The 20286-nt window shown below is 42.5% G+C and overlaps 1 protein-coding gene across 3 annotated transcripts in view; it reads right to left on the bottom strand.

The window, feature by feature from the left end:
• Positions 1-20286, bottom strand: part of SECISBP2L (SECIS binding protein 2 like) — a 58889-nt gene that overhangs the window by 8237 nt on the left and 30366 nt on the right. For all 3 annotated transcript variants that reach the window (XM_075897206.1, XM_075897204.1, XM_075897207.1), the window contains 9 exons: positions 16070-16201; positions 15476-15559; positions 10432-10599; positions 10124-10265; positions 8251-8420; positions 7269-7401; positions 5890-6052; positions 4946-5166; positions 1686-1840 (listed from right to left, as the gene is read on the bottom strand). In XM_075897206.1, coding sequence (XP_075753321.1) covers positions 1686-1840; positions 4946-5166; positions 5890-6052; positions 7269-7401; positions 8251-8420; positions 10124-10265; positions 10432-10599; positions 15476-15559; positions 16070-16201 — 1368 coding nt within the window. The remainder of the gene's footprint in view (positions 1-1685; positions 1841-4945; positions 5167-5889; positions 6053-7268; positions 7402-8250; positions 8421-10123; positions 10266-10431; positions 10600-15475; positions 15560-16069; positions 16202-20286) is intronic.

Below are 20286 nucleotides of genomic sequence, written 5' to 3'. Positions count from 1 at the left end.
AGGGTAATTAACTCAGGCGTCAGGGTCTGAGCCTGTCACGCAGAAGCATCTGTGCTCCAGATACATCACTGCACAACTGCCAAAGCACAGAGTAGATAGCCGCAGCCCAGCAGGGCAGACTGGCTGTGTCTCAGGAGGCTGCATGTGAAGGGAAGGTGACTGGGCTTACCCCTAGCACAGTCTCCAACCTTCCCCACCTGCCCACAGCTGGGAGAGCTGCCTTCCGCCCGTGCTGTGCACTTCCCCAGGGGTGAGCTGTCTGCCCCAGGCAACCAGAGCCAGGAGCTGAGCAAAGGAGCTGTGTCCTTAAACAAAGCACCCCCATCTGAGGGAGAGCTAAATTAAATTAAAATTTTTAAATTAAATTTAAATTAATGGAGATTGTCTATCTCCTAGAACTGGAAGGGACCTTGAAAGGTCATCGAGTCCAGTCCCCTGCCTTCACAGTAGGACCAAGTACCATCCCTGACAAATATTTGCCCCAAATCCCTAAATGGCCTCCGCAAGCATTGAACTCACAACCCTCGGTTTAGCAGGCCAATGCTCAAACCACTGAGCTATCCCTCCCCCCTAAATGCCTGCTAACCACGTTCGGACAGACCCAACAGAGGGAAGAAGGTCGCAGGGTATTCCCATGCTGCTTTTATCAAGTAAGAGTCAGTCTTGTCTTCCTGTAATTTCAGTAAAAAAACCAAAAAAACGTGTATAACACGTGGACGAGTATAGCCTGCAGGTGGGGAGGGGGAGGGGGGATTTGTAAAACTTTGCATAACCTGCAGGTTATATACTCTAAAACACGGTACATGCTTATACTTTATTGGAAATCAGAAGAGAGACAGGTTAACACCAATAAGCGCCACCATTTTTATCAGTGTGGGGGGAGGGAAAATAGTGCTGTCACCTCAGTATCTGTAACTCCTTGACACCAGGAGATATGGTGCAGTCGATAAGGTGCTTGTCAAAGGCACTGAACTAAACTGTAAACCTTGTATATGATGGAAACCACTATAAGCCACAGGGTGCTGCAGCACACTCAGCACTCCTAGTTCCAGTGCCTATGGTCACTGGATGGTACTATGAGAGGTTAGAGGAGATTGGCTTCATAACAAACTTCTAGTGATGGCAGGGAGGATGAGGAGGGGTATGTCTACACTACCCTCCTAGTTCGAACTAGGAGGGTAATGTAGGCATACTGCACTTGCAAATGAAGCCCGGGATTTGAATTTCCCGGGCTTCATTTTCATAAGCCGGGCGCCGCCATTTTTAAATCCCGGCTAGTTCGAACCCCGTGCTGCGCGGCTACACGCGGCACGGAGTAGCTAGTTCGGATTAGGCTTCCTAATCCGAACTAGCTGTACTCCTCTATTCTAGGGTATTTCAGCTGGCACTTCAAAAGGAGATGTCTGCCACCATATTCCAAAGATTTAGAGGAAGAAAGAGTGGCAAACCTGATATCATAAAAATGACAGGGCACGACGTCAAACTTAAAAAGTTAAGAAACTTTAGAATAGGCCAAGCTAAAATAAGCATCCTATGCCAGTCACCACACGGTATGTACACATGCATGTATTATAGTTAGCTTGTAAACCCAAGAGCAGTGAACAAAATTTGTAAACTGTATTACACAAGAAAAAAATAGAAATGACTAACTATTTCAGGCATCTATTCAGCAATGAACTGCTTACCTCAGCACCTGAATAGTTGAAGATTCCCACCACACTAACAGGAACTAGCTTGTTCACACAACGACCAAGAGCTTTACGTCCAAGTGCAAAGACAAAAGGAATCTCTTGCTCTCGTGCCATGGCTATTACATTATACAGAGCTTCATCCAATCCACCTTATAAGGAAAAACAACACTTAAAACTAAAGCTTATAAAACAGTCTTTAATATTGCCTTTGGTCCAAACCAGTATTCCACAGTTTGTCAATAGACTACCAACTAAAACTTTAATACACATAGGGTACGTCTAGACTACAGGGTTTTGTCGACAGTATCTGTCGACAGAGCGTCTAGACACATTCAGTTCTGTCGACAAAGCAAGCTGCTTTGTCGACAAAACCCTGTAGTCTAGACGCAACCCTACAGGCAATAACACCTTCTGTCGACAGATCTCAGCGGTAGTGTAGACGCAGGTATAGTTTTGAAAGTCCACTTTTGTCGACAAAAGTCTGTACAGGCAGTCCCCGAGTTACGCGGAACCGACTTACGTCGGATCCGCAGTTACGAACGGGGCCATTCCTCTCCCTGGTCTCCAGCAGACCAGGGAGAGGAAGCAAAGCGACGGAACACGTGGGCAGCGGACAGGGCTGTCCGCTGCCCACGTGCTCCGAGGCTTGGCTCTGCTTTGCCCCCCCCCCCCCCCCGTCCCCCGTCCCCCTGATCGCGTGCTCCGCGGCTTGGCTCTGCTTCCCCCCCCCCCCCCGGTCTGCAGACCAGGGGGACGGGGACAAAGCCTAGCCAAGCAGAGCCAAGCCGCAGAGCGCCCGGCCAGCTGACAGCTCAGACACGTCTGGGCTGTCAGCGCGCTCCGCGGCTTGGCTCTGCTTTGCCCCCCCCCACCCCCCCGGTCTGCAGACCAGGGGGAAGGGGGGGGGCAAAGCAGAGCCAAGCAGAGCCAAGCCGCGGAGCGCGCAGTCAGCTGACAGCCCAGACATGTCTGGGCTGTCCGCTGCCCGCGTGTTCCGCCGCTTTGCTCCCCGTCCCCCTGGTCTGCAGACCAGGGGGACGGGGAACAAAGCAGAGCAAAGCCACGGAGCCCGAGGGCAGCAGGACAGCCACGGCGCATCTGGGCTGTCCCGCTGCCCCCGTGCTCCATGGCTTTGCTCCGGACACCTGTGGTACAGCAGCTGGGGCGCTGCCAGTTGGTCCCGTAGCGCCGCTCTGGGCGCTACTGGACCAACCGGGCAGCACCCCAGCTGTTCTGCCCCAGGCGTCCTGATTCAGCCACTGCTGGTCAGATTCAGCAGCGGCTGAATCAGGACGCCTGGGGCAGAGCAGCTTGGGTGCTGCTGGGTTGGTCCAGTAGCGCCGAGGAGCGGCGGCGCTACTGGACCAACCCAGCAGCACCCCAGCTGCTCTGCCCCAGGCGTCCCCAAGTCAGCCGCTGCTGAAACTGACCAGTGGCTGAGTACAGGAAGCCCCTGCCCCGGGCTTCCTGGAATCAGCCGCTGATCAGTTTCAGCAGCAGCTGACTTGGGGATGCCTGGGGTTCTTAAGTTGAATCTGTATGTAAGTCAGAACTGGCGTCCAGATTCAGCCGCTGTTGAAACTGATCAGTTTCAGCAGCGGCTGAATCTGGACGCCAGTTCCGACTTACATACAGATTCAACTTAAGAACAAACCTACAGTCCCTATCTTGTACGTAACCCGGGGACTGCCTGTAGTCTAAGACACACCCATATTTAGCTAGCGGAAATTTAGATTAAACCTTGTAAACAAAGCAGTAAGGCTTTGAATGCAATGCTCATGCATCAAGTTAAACTTTACTATACTTGAATAAAACAAGCAGTTATTTACGGAATACCATTATCTTATCTGTACACCTAACAATGTTCTATACCCTCTCATAGTGCTGTCTCATGCACCAGAAGTATTAAAGCAGAAACTTTATGAAATTGGATTCTCTATTGCTTGGTAAACTTTTTCTTTCTCTTACATAACTCAGGAACTTATTTGCTTCCCTGTAGCGTCCGCAATATGTTAGGCACAGTCCCCACATACAGGAAGGCATAATTCCTATCCCACTATTTCCTATAAAGAAATGGGCCCAAACCAAAGTGTTTCAGCTTTACAATGGAACCGAAAGATGACATTTCATGCCTATGGGATGCCTGGAAAATGCTTAAAATGACTGAGAAGTCAACATAATGGATTAACAAGGTTAGCATCCCTGGTAGTGCTGGAGAAAATGCAGTATACACATAGCATTTATAGTAGGGGTGGGCAATAATTTTTGATGGGGGGGGCCACTCCAAGAATTTGGAAAGTGGTTGAGGGCCGCAACTCTTCCATGATATTAATGGAGGAACTACAGGGTCTGAGATGGATGTTGGATACAGAAGGAAGCTTGAGGTAAGGAAGGCAGTTTGGGTGAAGGAGGCAATTGTGACCTGGGGCACTGGACTGGGTGCAAGGGGTTGGATTTGACCTAGGGCTAGGAATTGGGGTACAGGAGGGGGTTCAGGAATTTGGACTGTAAGCTAGGGCAGGAGGGGATTGTTATCTGGGCCAGAGGATTGGGGTGCCAGATCTGGAAGGGGATATGGGTGCAGGAGGGGGGCAGAGGATTAGAGTATGTGGAACAGGAGACAGGAGTGGGGGGGCAGAGGCTTGAGGAAGTGAGGGGCTACGGTGCCAGAGGCAGGGTTTGGACAGGAGACTTACTAGCCAGCAGCCTGTTCCTGAATCAGCCTCCCTGTCAGCCAGTGTTCCCTCTAAGCTGCGTGGCAGCACAATTTCACAGGTGATTAATCAGCCCCGCTCAGTCAACTCCGTGCACAGAGCCTTGAGCCTCTGACTGGGCAAGGCTGACTGATCACCTTTGAAGCTGTGCTGCTGCACAGTTTAGAGGGAACACTGCTGTCTGCCCCGCCCCCGCACAGGCTGCAGCTATGTGCTCTGGAGTCCCTTGTGCATCGTTGCTGCCTATTATTGAGCAGCTCCCATTGACCTGTTTCTGGCCAGAACGGGCCAATGGGATTGTGCTGGGGATAAGAGTGGCTCCCAAAGCTTCCCCCAGCTCCCATCCAGACTTACAGTTTTTAAAAGAAAAACCACCCCACAAACACATTTCTGAGTGATGCACAAATGGGGGTAAGGCAAGCAGGGAGCCAGCCTGGGGCTCCCCTCAGCAGTCTGGTGACTTGGTGGGTCAGATCCGGCTCTCAGACCATATTTTGCCCAGGCTTGATTTATACACTAAAATCTCTCTTGCACTTGTACCTTTTGACTGAATTTTTTCACAGTTTGGAGAAATGATTACACATTTGATCTTGTTTAACTTCATATGCTTGGTAACCTCACGCAAACCCATAACAAGCCTCCTCCTTGCTTTAGCTCTCATGGGATCCTTTTGGTAAATTCGTTCCTGGAAGCTGACAAGCTCTTGTAATAGCAAAGTCACACATTCGTCTATTTCTTTACTCAGAACTTGATTACAATACCTGTCAATTCAGAAAACAACACATTTTAGCAAATAGCAAATTTGGTAATGCATCTCATTGCTGTGTTACTTTAAATGATTTTGGCAGAAAGAAGATATCCCTGAAATAATTTAGTATAATGCTCCAAGTATACTTACTACATTTATTTAGAAGAGCTGTACACCTAAACAATGAAAGGATATTATGAAAGTGTTTAAAATGAAATCACAATAAAATACATTATTAGCATACTACCAATCCACAACTTAGAGGACCTCTCAGACACACTTATATTTTACAATTCATTATTCCTTGATCAAATTTGATAATCAATACTGGATGCATTCATATATGGTTACTGGTAATTTGATATGGTTAGTAAGGCAGGATTGTAATAGTTTCCAGTGTCCCAAACGTAAAGTTGCCTTATTTCCCACCACAAATGTGTCTGCTTTAAAAAAAATCCTTATTTTGAAATGACTCCTCTTCCTCTTCCATTTCTTAAAAAGCAGTATCCCACCTGAAAGAAATCTGTCAGGATTATTATAGCTTGGCCATGACAAGCTGGTAAGAAACAGAGGATACAAAGCGCCAGGGAGTACACTACTTTTTTTACACTGGGGATAGGCTAACTTACGTTCAACTACTTATAAAGTCCAATACATTCAAATACAGTGAATACAGAAAACACAGCTGACTAGAATACACCTTTATAATTTAAGCTGAATAATTCAAAATTCTTACTCTCTGAATCTCTTGCTGTGAATTTTAGTGATTGCTGAAGATGCCATTGGACTACCTATCCCTGAACTTGCAGGCGAGCCTTGTGACACTGGAGTCATGCAATATGGAGAGTTCTGACTTGCTGGAGAGAGTGATGTATCACTAGGCATACTTAGTCCAGGTTCTGAAATAAATGAAAAAAGGCTTTAAGATGTCTTAAATATGAAATATAAAAGCAGTACAGTTTAACAAATGGAACTCATCTGTCACTCCTAGGTTCCACTCTGATTTTTACACAATTACAAATTTTAGGCACCTAATTTCTGTCAGATAAATTACTCCAGTGCTATTTGAATATCATCCAATTATTACATTTGAGCTCTTTTTTAAAGTGTTTGAGAATATACAGGAAATAGGAACTACCTGATGAGAACAACTTTTTCAAAAAATGAACCTGATTGACCTGGGGGTGGGGGAGCACATCAAGTCTTTACCCCCCCCCCGGTGCCTAGAGAAATCACCAGCTGTTCTGAATAGTTGGTGGTTTCCTTTAGGTACCGCAGTGGAAGAATACTTCGCACGCTCCTCCTGCTTCAAGGCCAATCAGAGCCTGGTGGAGGGGGAACACATGAAATCTTTGCCGGGGTGCACGGCAACTAGAGTGAACCAACAGCTGTTTTAAAACTAAAAACAAATGCTGAGAAAAAATACAAAATATGATTAAAATACATTTGGCATTAGATTCTCTGTTTACATAAAATTGGTGTAGCAAATCTGTGGCCACCGAAATAAAGCGATGCAAATTTATATCAGCTGATGATCTGGCCCTTGAAATTACTATTTTATCTCCAAAAATGTGATAGCAAAATCAGAGGTGTTATTTAATAAAAATCAAAATAATAGACTACAATACTCAATTACTTAGGACTATGAGAACTATAAAATTAAGGATTTGAAGTATCTGTTGGGGATTAAAAGATTGGCTAAAAGGATGGTTTTAATTGTTCACAAACTCCAAATGCCAAGGAAGAACTGACTTGAATGGCCCACAAAGCAGAAATATAAAGTCAGCTAGGAGTAAATGGGTGACACTGACTAAGTTTAGGTTTTTAAGGCCACATATCAAAACATCTTCCATACTCAAGTCCATTACAGAGAAAGTGTCTCAAATGGAAAACGGAAGACTGATTTATTTGAAAAACTGGAGTGAATAAAGCACATAAGAATCTTAATATAGTTGAGGGATGGACCAAACAACCTCAGATAGGTCTTTTCATATAATTTCCACACTTTTTTATACATTTCTACTCTTTCCGCACATTAAAAAATAAAAGCAATGTACAGACACTTCAACTTAAAACTTTCATTAAAAAAATGCTAAAACAAGAGAAGACTCCTACCTTCTTGGGAGGCTAACTCCTGAGACTGGTCAGCAGTCAAACTTACATGCACCTCTTTCTGTTCATCAGATCCTAGAAGACTGTGATCTGCAGATAAGCGTCCTTTCTTTTCCTCTCTCTCTTTCAAAATAATCTAGGAACAAAGTATTTGTTTTCAATTGATTAGAAACCTGTAAGTATTACAGATTGATACGAGGCAGAAAACTTCCCTCACATAGAAATGGGAAAAATTATAAAGTCTGATTTAGAGCTTTTTTGTTCATATAAAGTGTTCTGAGCATGAACCTAAATAACACATTTTAAATGTGTTTGATGGACAAGAAATGGCACTCTTCATTTTAGTGGTTGCAATAAGGCATAAAAACACAATACCAGAGTATTTTTAGAGGACTAGAGAGGCAGAAAGGGTTGGGTTTTTTTTAAGCTTTTCTTTAAAATATTTCCCAAACACTCTTTCCAGCTTATATTTAATAAACAATGCTCATTTCTGTCATCACTGCCCACCTCTCAACTTGATGCAAAAATGCAATACAACAACAATTGAGTCTTCGAGCGTCTTCTGAGACATTTTTGAAAAGCACCACCATACAAAGTGCTGAGACTATATGGCTATTTACTGTATCAAAGTTAAAGGTTAATGATAAATTATCAAAGTATCAGTGATAGATACCAATAATGTAATGAATATTAAGAAGTATTGGCTAGATTATCAGCCTTGTTGCATTCCTTTGATGGTCAATAGGTAGCTATTTATCACTTGCTTCTGTTTTCTCTCCCACACTCCAAACAAACACACAACCCTGAAGTTCCTCTTAAAACAGTTCAAGTTGGTCCTCACTTGTCCTAAAGAGCAGGACATCACAATTCAGGAGTGCATGATTCCCTCTTTCTAGATCACAACTAAAACATTAAAGAGAATTGTTAGTCATTGTTATTTCTTAATCTTGGATCAAGGCAGTCCCAAATCAGATGTGAGGTTTACCTTTTTAAGAGCAGTAGGGCGTTTTAGTTTGGAAATTTCTCTCTCTTTTCCTCTTTTTACTTTTGGAGCAGTCAAGTCCAAAGGATTAAGACAACCCACAGATGGCTCTCCTCTACTTAATGACTTTCTGTTGGTAGATTCTTTGGTATGAAAAGGTGCAGCACTGCCAACTAAATATAGGCAAGAAAGATATTCTCACTAAACAATACTATTGGAATAAAGCCCACACACTTTCAAAATTTTCACTATCAAATTCTAACAAAGTACATTTTTCTTCCTCTTGAAAGTGGAGGGGGATGATTTTAACAGGAAAATTACATCATCAAATGTTAATGTTTCCACATTTACATATTTCTTGAATTTAGCCTTGTGTTGTAAGAAACTGACTACTTAATCCAGGAGAAAAAGAAGGCTATACACATCATAGAACATTTAAAAGTTAGACCAAGTTTCTCTCAAAGTACTTATAAATATAATTTTAGACATGAATATTGAGTCTGTAAACATTTACATTAGTTATAATAAAAGGACATTCTTTGGAAGAAATAAGATTTTTCAGTAAGCAACAGGCCAAAAGAAATCACTTTAAAATGAAGATGCCATCTGCCTACATCAAAGTTCTTTACAGCACTTTTCTACAGCCTTGCTAGTCAGTATTTATGATTGGAAGATTCCTTGCAAATTAGGTGATACAAAAAGTTCATTTTGCTGATTTATTTCCCAGAGGGAATTCATGGTCCTTATATAAAGAGAGTTTGTCTGTCTCTCTATATCCTAAACAGTAAGAGCTAGGACCACCAAATTTACTAGGCAGCTTCCTCTTATCATAACTTAAAGCAAGAGTAGGATTTAGTTGTGTCAAGACAATGGTATGTGCCAAGAAAGCAACGGTGTCTCATAAAATGGAAAGAGAGGGCTTTGGTAACAGGGAAAGTTATATTAAGGACCACACGGGGGGGAGGGAGGAGGGCAAGCAAGGGGCCAGAGATGGGTACTGGGAGACCCATCTACAACATATTTGAGAGAATTTGTCTGTGTATCGGTCACTCAGCCAGGGGACACCAACCCCTCCCCCAGCTGTACTAGCCGCAGCGGCCATGGGGAGGTGCTTTTCACCTGGCCCCAAACTATTGCGGTAAGAGAGGGCTGGGGTTCTCTTCTCTCTCCCTGGGCAGCCTACATTCTGAACCCCTCATCCCCAGCCCCACTCCAGAGCAATGATTTAAAAGAAGAAGAGTTAAGGACCCAAGTAACGCTGGGTAAATCTTCTAGTACTTTATGTAATGGTACTTAATTGCTAACATGGAAGTTCATTACAGTAATTTGCTATTAAATCTTTGAGCATCGTGATGGCACAGTCATGGTCTGTTAAACGAGTAGATTAAGAAACTACAACTTCAGTTTTACAATACTGCATTTTGAATCTCATTTAAAATATCCATAAACTTGCAGAAGTGGAAATTAGGGATGTAAAATCCCATTTAAAATGTTAACCGGTTTAGCACATAGTTTAATAGATTAACTGGTCTGCTGTGTTTCTGTGGTGTGTCCAGCCAGGCTGGAGCAGCACACGCTGCCGGGGAGCTGCTCCAGCCAGAGCCTGCCTCATGCCGATTAACTGGAATGCTTTACCAGGTAACCAATTAGCCCTTTACATCCCTAGTGCATGTATTTGAGAAAAAGTTAACTAGATCTAGAATGATCAGTTTTTCAACTTATGTTCTTAAAATAGGAGCTATGGAATACTGAAGTTAGATGCAAAAGCTTATACTCCAATACATCTGTTAGTCTAGAAGGTGCCACAGGACTCCTTGATGCTTTTGCAGACCCAGACTAACATGGCTACCCCTCTGATAAAGTTAGATGGTATTACCTGTGTATGAAAGAGGCCTGGTGTTGGTGAGCTGACGGGCTTTCATTGCTTGTTGCTGTTTCTCGAGTGCTGCTAACATATCTCCTAAGTCTAGCTGCACAGGAGTCTTACTCTTTTTTCCAGCTGCTTTTGATAAAGCTTCCTATTATATGAACATAAAAGACAGTTCACCTTTATGCCTATTTACTAATCAGGAGAAGAGAGCACATATTTTAAACAGAGATTATTGCTATAACAGTGTATGAAGGAATGCTGTTCGATGATGGTTATTCCTCCCCTAGTGGTTAATACTTGAAAATGTAACAGACCTGGAGTTTTTTCTGCTCCATACTTATTTCTGAATATTCTTGAGCTGTGGCAAGTGCTGCCGCCAATGCTTTCTTCTTTTGACTTTTTGCACGTTTGGGTACAGAGGTTGTAATAGGAATTGGCGTTTGGACTATATTGATTGGAGAATTTTCAGGTAAATCATCCAGCTAAGGTTGCAGAAGAAAGAATATAAACATAATTACAAGCTGTTACAATAGAAAAGGAATTACTTATGGGAGACCGTAGCAAAAGTATTGTGCAAATGTACACAATTCGGAGCTATATTACCTATCAAAAAAGTAATATATAGCTGTGACACAGCAAGTCCAAGTATGTATTAAAACACAACTGAATTAGTTTTGTTGAAAACTTAAATCTTTATACTGGAAAAGACACGTTACAAGTTTTCCATCCTAATTACTAGATTAGGGATTTCTCCCGCCTCCTCACTATATGAACTATTTAGCAAATTCCCAGACTCTCAGGACTTGATTTTCTATCAACAGCTGATGATGACTATACAAATAATTCCAGATACATGGTTTTGAAGACAACATCAAATGACTCAGTAATCAGAGATCAATGCTGAGGATCTCATGTAAATTTTTGCTTCAGAACTGCTTCAAGAGGCCAAATCATTTTAGGGATATAAAGGGGTAACCGGTTAACTGGTTACCTGGTAAGTGTCAGCCTTGTTGAGTGATAGTTACTGGTAACCGGTGCCAGCTAACTTTTTAAACAGTTTATATCCGTAATACATTTGTTTGCTTTATTACCTTCTGACTTCACTTTCTCTTTAGAATGGTATTTTTTAAATTGAACTATTACATTTGATGTTCATGACCATCAGAAAGAGAGTTCCATTAAAACATTCATAAGAACATAACAATAGCCATACTGGGGGTCAGACCAAAGGTCCATCTAGCTCAGTATCTTGTCTACCAACAGTGGCCAGTGCCAGATGCCCCAGAGGGAGTGAACAGAAAGAGGTAATGATCAAGTGATCCCTCTCTTGTCATCTATTTCCAGCCCCTGACAAACAGAGGCTAGGGACACCACTCCTAGCCATTCTGACTAATAAGTACTGATGGACTTTCAGTGTATATAACATATATGGATTGGATGCTGAAGTGGTCAAAAGCTGACGATTTAAGAAGTATTGACTGGGTTTATGAAGTCAGTGTGTATAGATATACACCTCCGGAGAAGACTATTGGAACATTAACAGTAGAAGAGCCATTTGTCAAGCAGCAGCAAGTTCTTTAGATTCACAGTTTATCTTTAGCTGAATTCCTTGTATAACCAAACTCAGAACTTACTTTGCTTGGGCCCTATACAATAATGGTTTATGTTTTAAAATAACTTTTTTTTAAATCCAAAAAAGAAACTTTTGCACCAAATTTACAATCTGAAAGTAGGTCATCTTTTGCACCAAACAGAGAAAGTAGATTATGCACCCGAGGAAAAGCTCCTTCCTTGAACACTGATGATACTAGAGAATGAGCACATCAAATTATTTTCTAAATGAATGATTATTTTTAAAAGTTAATAAAAAAACTTTAAAAACCCATTATCAACATCAATTTCATTTCTTTTGTGATTTTTTTTTATTCAAACACTTCCACTTAATGTTACTTTTGTTTTTTATGTAACCTGCAAATGATTTTTTTCCCCACCAAAGTATTTTTCAAATAAATATGTATTTATTCACATGTGGTTCCTCCACTGTTGCAAAACAGCAATAGACTGTGGACAAATTTAAGTCTGGCTTTTTGACCATATGGTTTTCCCTGACATTGCTATTTTAGTTTAAAGACCATTGCGAAAGTATTTCCAAAACAAAGCTCATAGTAATTTGTGTTGCATATACTTAAAAAAAAAAAAATCTACCTTTGTGACCTTGTAAATTCTGTAATAGACGATACAGATTCTTGCAAAGAGAGAATGCAAATTCAGGTAACACTAATTCAGGCAGTGTTCCACCCCTGCTCCTAACCCTCCCACTGTGTTGTTACGTAACCGTTACACTTTACTTTCTGCAGGAGACAAGGAGTCACCCCCCACAGTGGAGTAGACCAAGCCTTGCACCACCAAGGTTGAGCAGTCTCCTGCCACCCCTGCGAGGAAGAAACATAGGGTAGTGGTGGTTGGAGACTCTCTTCTGAGGGAAACGGAGGTGCCCATCTGTCGCCCTGACAGTTCATCTCGAGAGGTATGCTGTCTGCCAGGGGCCCGTATCCGAGATGTTACGGAAGCATTGTCGAGGATTATCCGGCCCTCTGACTACTACTATCAGGAAGGACAGACAGGGAAAAAAGGGAGGAGGGGTTGCTTTGTATATTAAAAATGTACACACTTGGACTGAAGTGGAGATTAACGTAGGAGATAGCTGTGTAGAGAGTCTCTGGGTTAAGCTAAAAGGGGTAAAAAACGAGGGTGATATCATGCTAGGAGTCTACTACAGGCCACCTAGCCAGGTGGAAGAGGTGGATGAGGCCTTTTTTAAACAATTAACAAAACTATCCAAAGCCCAAGATTTGGTGGTGATGGGGGACTTCAACTATCCAGACATATGTTGGGAAACGAACACAGCGAGGCACAGGCTATCCAATAAGTTTCTGGACTGCATTGGAGACAACTTTCTGTTTCAGAAGGTTGAAAAAGCTACCAGAGGAGAAGCTGTTCTGGATTTGGTATTAACAAATAGGGAGGAACTAGTTGAGAACTTGAAAGTGGAAGACAGTATAGGGGACAGTGATCACGAAATAATAGAGTTCATGATCTTAAGGAAAGGTAGAAGGGAGACCAGCACAATTGAGGTTATGGATTTCAGGAAGTCAGATTTTGATAAGCTCAGAGAACTTGTAGGTAAGGTCCCATGGGAAGCAAGACTGAAGGGAAAAACAACTGAGGAGAGTTGGAAGTATTTCAAAGGGACGTTGTTAAGGGCCCAAAAGCAAACAATTCCGCTGTGTAGGAAAGATAGAAAATATGGCAAAAGACCAGCTTGGCTTAACAAGGAGATCTTGCATGATCTCAAAATAAAAAAGGAGTCATATAAAAAATGGAAACTAGGACAACTAACAAAGGATGAATATAGGCAAGCAACACGGGAATGCAGGGGCAAGATTAGAAAGGCAAAGGCACAAAATGAGATCAAACTAGCTACAGGCATAAAGGGAAACAAGAAGACCTTTTATAAATACATTAAAAGGAAGAGGAAGACCAAGGACAGGGTAGGCCCACTGCTTAGTGAGGAGGGAGAAGCAGTAACAGGGAACTTGGAAATGGCGGAGATGCTCAATGACTTCTTTGTTTCGGTCTTCACCGAGAAGTCTGGAGGTGTGCCTAACGTAGTGAATACAAGCAGAGAGAGGGTAAGTTTAGAAGATAGGATACACAAAGAACAAGTTAAGAATCACTTAGGAAAGTTAGATGTCAGCAAGTCACCAGGTCCTGATGAAATGCATCCCAAGATACTCAAGGAGCTGATAGAGGAGGCATCTGAGCCTTTAGCTATGATCTTTGAAAAATCATGGAAGACAGGGAAGATTCCAGAAGACTGGAAAAGGGCAAATATTGTGCCCATCTATAAAAAGGGGAATAAGAACAAACCAGGAAACTACAGACCGGTCAGTTTAACGTCTGTCCCAGGGAAGATAATGGAGCAGATAATTAAGGAAATCATATGCAAACACTTGGAAGGTAATAAAGTGATAGGGAATAGCCAGCATGGGTTTGTGAAGAACAAGTCATGCCAAACTAATCTGATAGCTTTCTTTAATAGGACAACGAGCCTTGTGGATAAGGGAGAAGCGGTGGATGTCATATACCTAGACTTTAGTAAGGCATTTGATACAGTCTCGCGTGATATTCTTATTGATAAACTAGGCAAATATAACTTAGATAGGGCCACGATAAGGTGGGTGCATAATTGGCTGGATAACCGTAGTCAGAGAGGAGTTGTTAACGGTGCTAAATCCTGCTGGAAAGGGATAACAAGTGGAGTTCCGCTAGGGTCTGTTTTGGGACCCGTACTGTTCAATATCTTCATCAATGATGTAGATATTGGGATAGAGAGTATGCTTATTTAAGTTTGCAGATGATACCGAACTGGGTGGGGTTGCAACTTCTTTGGAGGATAGGGACATAATTCAAAATGACCTTAGCAAGTTAGAGAAATGGTCAGAGGTAAACAGGATGAAGTTTAATAAAGAGAAATGCAAAGTGCTCCACTTAGGAAGGAACAATCAGTTCCATACATACAAGATGGGAAGCGACTGTCTAGGAAGGAGCATGGCGGAAAGGGATCTAGGGGTCATAGTGGACCACAAGTTGAATATGAGTCAACAGTGTGATGCTGTTGCAAAAAAAGCAAATATGATTCTAGGTTGTATCAACAGGTGTGTTGTAAGCAAAACTCGTGAAGTCATTCTGCCGCTCTACTCTGCACTAGTTAGGCCTCAGCTGGAGTACTGTGTCCAGTTCTGGGCGCCACATTTCAAGAAAGATGTGGAGAAATTGGAAAGGGTACAGAGAAGAGCGACAAGAATGATTAAAGGTCTAGAGAACATGACCTATGAAGCCAGGCTTCATGAACTGGGCTTGTTTAGTTTGGAACAAAGAAGATTAAGGGGGGACATGATAGTGGTTTTCAAATATCTAAAAGGGTGTCACAAGGAGGAAGGAGAAAATTTATTCCTCTTGGTTTCTGAGGACAGGACAAGGAGTAATGGGCTTAAAGTGCAGCAAGGGAGGTTTAGATTGGACATTAGGAAAAAATTCCTAACTGTCAGGGTGGTCAAACATTGGAATAAATTGCCAAGGGAGGTGGTGGAATCTCCCTCTCTGGAGATATTTTAGAACAGGTTAGATAGACATCTGTCAGGGATGGTGTAGACGGAGCTTGGTCCCGCCTTGAGGGCGGGGGGCTGGACTCGATGACCTCTCGAGGTCCCTTCCAGTGCTATGATTTTATAATCAGAAATTGTCTTCACCTTAAAAATAAAACATCACAAGAAAAAAAAAAAAGTCTTCACTTACTACTTTTGGTGAAAATTTTTGCTGAATGTTCCCACCTTTGCCACTTCCATTGTCACTATTTAACTCTGGAAATTCATCTTCATCCTAAATGAAGGATTGAGAATTAAAAATCACACTTGCCTAATCTGGTTAAAAACCCACAAACAACACACCAAAAGACAAAGTGCATTAACTAGAATGACCAAAGCTAGAAGTGAACGTATCCAGTACTTGTCTTCAATGGTGAAAATATTAATTAAACTTTACTAATTTGTGAGATAAAGTATCCATCCATGCATAAAGTTATATTTACTGTATTTTGGCAACAGCTTTCAAAATACTGTGCATGTTTTGAGTAGTACAAATGTTAAAAAAATCCCTGCACTATTAAATTGAATAGTGTTTATTATAAAATCAGAACTTACACATATTATACCTAAATTAGAGGCAATACATATAGTATTGTGAGCAATCAGTGTATTTTATCATGCTGTGGAACTTTAGCATTAGTTTGCAGCAAGAAGAGATGTCACGAGATTAGTATCTCCAATTCTGTATGTTTTAAAAGGCTGTGTCATATTGAAATTCTAACAGGGACATAAACATAAAAAATACCTCAAAGTACAAGGGTTCGGGACTTTGTTCTGTTCTGCTTGATTGGCTTGTGCTTAAAGGCTTCTCGTGTCGCTTCTGCAACTTTTGCCTTCTTTCTGAAGATGTGCTATGCCCCCTGCATCTGAAACCAGACTTACAAAACAAAGAAAGGCTTCTTAGTGTTTTAGAATTAAATGTGGTTTAGATCTGCAATGCAGGCATGTTAGACATGTAATTATATTAAATGGAAAAAAAGATACTTTAAGTTAAATTTAATTTAACAAAATAAGCAGCATTACCTTTGAGGAATGTGTACATTTAAAAATGAACATATTTGCTTGAAAGTCACAGTTTATAACTCTAAGCCAGTGGTCTCTAACCTTCTTAATCACAAGATCACTTTTTCAATTTAAGTGCAATGTAAGATCTACCTCAAACCCAAATACCCTTGCCCCACTTCCTTCCCGCCCCTTCTTTGAGGCCTTGCCCCTGCTCCACTCCTTCTCTGAGGCCTCACCCTGCTCACTCCCATCCCTCTTTCTCCCCCATACTCACTTTCACCAGGCTGGAATAGGAGGTTGGGTGCAGGCTCTATTCGTAGGCCAAGGGGTTTGGAGTGTGGGAGGGGCTCCGGGCTTAGCCCAGGGCGGGGGATTAGGGTCCAGAAGGGGTTTCAGGGTACAAACTCTGGGAAGGAGTTAGGGTGCAGGGGGACTCAAGTCTGGGGCAGGAGGTTGGGTGCAGGAGGGGGTTCAGGAAGCAGGCTCTGGCTGGGCACTGTTTAGCTGAGGCAGTTTGTGAGTAGTGGAGGAGTGGAGTTAAGGCAGGCTTACTCCTGCCCTGGTCCTGCACCACTCCTGAATATACCACCTGCTTTCAGCAGTGGCTACATCATGCCATGTGCTGCCCCTCATCTACAGGCTCTGAGCTCAGAGCTTCTACTGGCCACGGGTCCCCATTACTGATCACTGGGAGGTGCAGGAGTGGTGTCTGCAGGCAAGTGGATGGAGACCCCCTGCTCTGCCTCTCTCAGGGGCTGCAAGGACATGCCTGCCACTTCCAGGAGCAGCAATTCCCACAGGGATAATTACTCCAGCCATGAAAGGTTAGGTACTTTAGAAGTCACCACTCAAAGAATTAAATGTAAACGTAAGAGAAATTAAAATGATGCGCAGACCAGTCAAAATCCAAAACTAACCCACTTTACAAGCAGAAGAAGTAACAACCCCCACGTGTGTTAGGTCAGGAGATGAGTGTGAAGGACAGTGTGTTTGTGAGAGTTGCAGAGATTTGCACTGCCACGCTCCCTTCATTCCCTTGTCTCTGTGTGGAGATGGGGTAGAGAAGGGGGGGGAAGGAGGACACCCTGACATCAGCACCCCCCTCTGCCCCACACCCTGCACAGCAAGCAGGAGGCTCCCAGGGGGCAGCTCCCAGGTAGAGGTAAGGAGCAGTATGACAGAGGGTGGAGGGGCAGTTGAAGTGCTGGCACGTGATAGGTTCCTGACCAAATCAGTCAGGATCACCTGTCAGAGGCTCCAAGATCTACTGGTAGATCCCGATCTATTGGCTGGTGACTACTACTCTAAGCGTATACCACAGGTGGTACCATAGACAAAGTTTAAGAATGAAAACTTAACTACATTTTTTTTTATAAGCAGTCATGGAAACTTTGTTTCTGTTCTGTAACTAGACAGCATCCATTTAAAAGTATTCATCGGCTAAATAGTTAACATGAGTAAATAAAGATTACAAACTAATTATTTTCAGCAACACATACACATACATAGTATACATCTGAGGCATACATTTCTTACAACAATTTTATAGAATGAATTAACGCTTTTCAAATTCTGTATTTGCATTAGCAACGAGGTATAAATTCTTCTGTATTATGCTTCTCATACATGTGCAATTAGTTTTATGTGTTAACAGAAGCAAGGTCATTCAAAGTTCTACTCTGAACTCTTCATATTCACCCTGAGTATTACAGAATAGGTGATGTGAGAATTAAGGCTGTTCAGTAGTGAGTATTTCACTAATTGAATAGTTGATGCATTTTTGCATCGACTATTCAATTAGTCAAAAGGGTGGCACTGCCCTTTGGAATTGCCACTATGTTGTTTCAAAGGGGCAGCGCTGCACATAGCCTGGGATCAACTGGGGACTCCCCAGCTGACCCCGGGCTCCGTGGGCGCTGCCCCTTTGAAACGCCACCGTGGTGTTTCAAAGGGGCAGCGCCGCATAGAGGGTCAGCTGTGAGGCACTGCCACTTTGAAGTACCCCCATTTCCTTCCCCACTTGCTACCTCTATCTGATAGCAACAGCAAGGAGGGAAGGAAGCAACTAGTCAACTAGTCTTTAACATCCCTAGTGAAAATGAAATAATTTAAGCATCCACTCCTTCTGAATAGCAGTGAAAGTACAGGCATAGGTCTAGATCAGGGCTACTCAACTTTGGAAGCCCTGGGGGCCACAATGGTACTCTCAGCACATTCTGAGGGCCACAACTTGTGTGGTTGCATATACATGCAAATATATGCAAATAGCTTTTCACAATAAAGGGCATGAATACAAAGATTCAGGCAAGACTATGCAACACACAGGCCCCATTTAAGTCAGTAATAGTAATAAAATGCAATATTTACCTGATTTCCACTCATATGACAGTACTGGAATTTAAATGAGCAATGACAGTCCAGGAATTTAACTACTAAAATGCATATCAACAGAAGACCATTATATTGACTACTTTTTCGTTTTGGCTCCCACCTGCGGGCCACGTGGGCCCTGTGTAAACCCAAACCGCACCGCATGCCAAAAACAAAAGAGCCACATGCGGACCATGGGTTGTGTGTTGAGTAGCCCTGGTCTAGATAATACTTAGTCCTGCTAGTTCAGGGGACTGGACTATATGACTACTCAAGGTCTCTCCAATCTGATGACTCTATGATCTAAAAGATCACAATTGTCATCTTCTGTAGATTCCTGATATTGGAGATCTGAAAATGTAAGGAAGAATATCAGCTTTCATTCATTTTGTAGATTTTTTTTTGGCTAAAATATTTTTGAAATAGAAACATAATGCTCCAACTGAATGTATTTTTCCTGATATGAATTGCCCAATACAGCTACTCAGGCTGGGCACAGAGGTATTATCATATGAGAGAAAATGCGGTTTTCCTTGCCCTCCGCAAAATTCTAAGGCTGGTTCTACCACTGATTTAGTTAATGTAGGAATATTCAAACTGCACACTGAAGAGATGTAGTTGCAAAATTAGTTTAAAGAGCCATTGTGATCCAACATCTAAATATATTCAATGCTAAACATTGTTTCTGATAAGCCAGTAAAATGAGAGTGCTGAACTTTGGCACTGGAGATGCAAATCTGCTGCTTACTTCAGAGTTTTATCTTTAAATTGGTGAAGATTTAAGGCACAGTGATGATTACTGTGTTATAATAATCAAGCTAAACCTGCCCAAAATCCCTACACATTTTTTTTTTATAAATTAAGAGCATCAGATCCATCTTAAAATAGCGGCTTGCCTCATCTCCAAACTGGAGAAAGAGTTTGCTAACAGGCCCGTTGGAGGGATCTAAGAGGAGGGAACTACAGGAGGTCACTTGGTGAATTCTCCAAATTAAAGGATGAGCATCTGCAGAACTCTCTCTTTAATGACCACGGCTGGACAAAACAAACTACAAAACATATTTTACTGGATGCTCCTCACCTTCCTTTCAAGCCAATCCTATAAGGCACTCTATGTGCAGAAAGGGCTATATTCACAGGCACCTTACAAGGAGAAGAATGTATACAGAGATCTCTAGGGGATGGAAATGCACCAGGAAACTGAATTGCAGTGGCATAAAAACACCTTAAACTCCATTTATAAGGTCAGAGTTCAGCAGAGTGCCAGGCATGGGAGGCTAAAAAAGGGAACATGCCATAGACTCCAAATGCAGGATCGTTTTCCGAGTTCTCAATGCCAATGGACCCAGGTACAAGTTAAATCCGCCCCCTTGGTGGAACAAAGGGCAGAAGCTGTCCAAAAAGCAACTCCTCCTTCAGTTGCAATGAGCTTGGCTGGCAAAATGAGGTCTATTTAGCAAATGTTGCTTAATTGGGCACTTAGTCTGTGATAGAGCCTGTGATATTAAATAAAAGTGATTGTAAAATGCCTGTTGGATTAAAAGAAAGGCACTTCTCTTCCTCCTTCCCCAGAATATCCAAAAGCAC

The sequence above is a fragment of the Pelodiscus sinensis genome, chromosome 14 (assembly GCF_049634645.1).
Source record: "Pelodiscus sinensis isolate JC-2024 chromosome 14, ASM4963464v1, whole genome shotgun sequence".
Taxonomy (NCBI): Eukaryota; Metazoa; Chordata; order Testudines; family Trionychidae; genus Pelodiscus; species Pelodiscus sinensis.
This window is presented reverse-complemented; position numbering and strand designations above follow the sequence as displayed.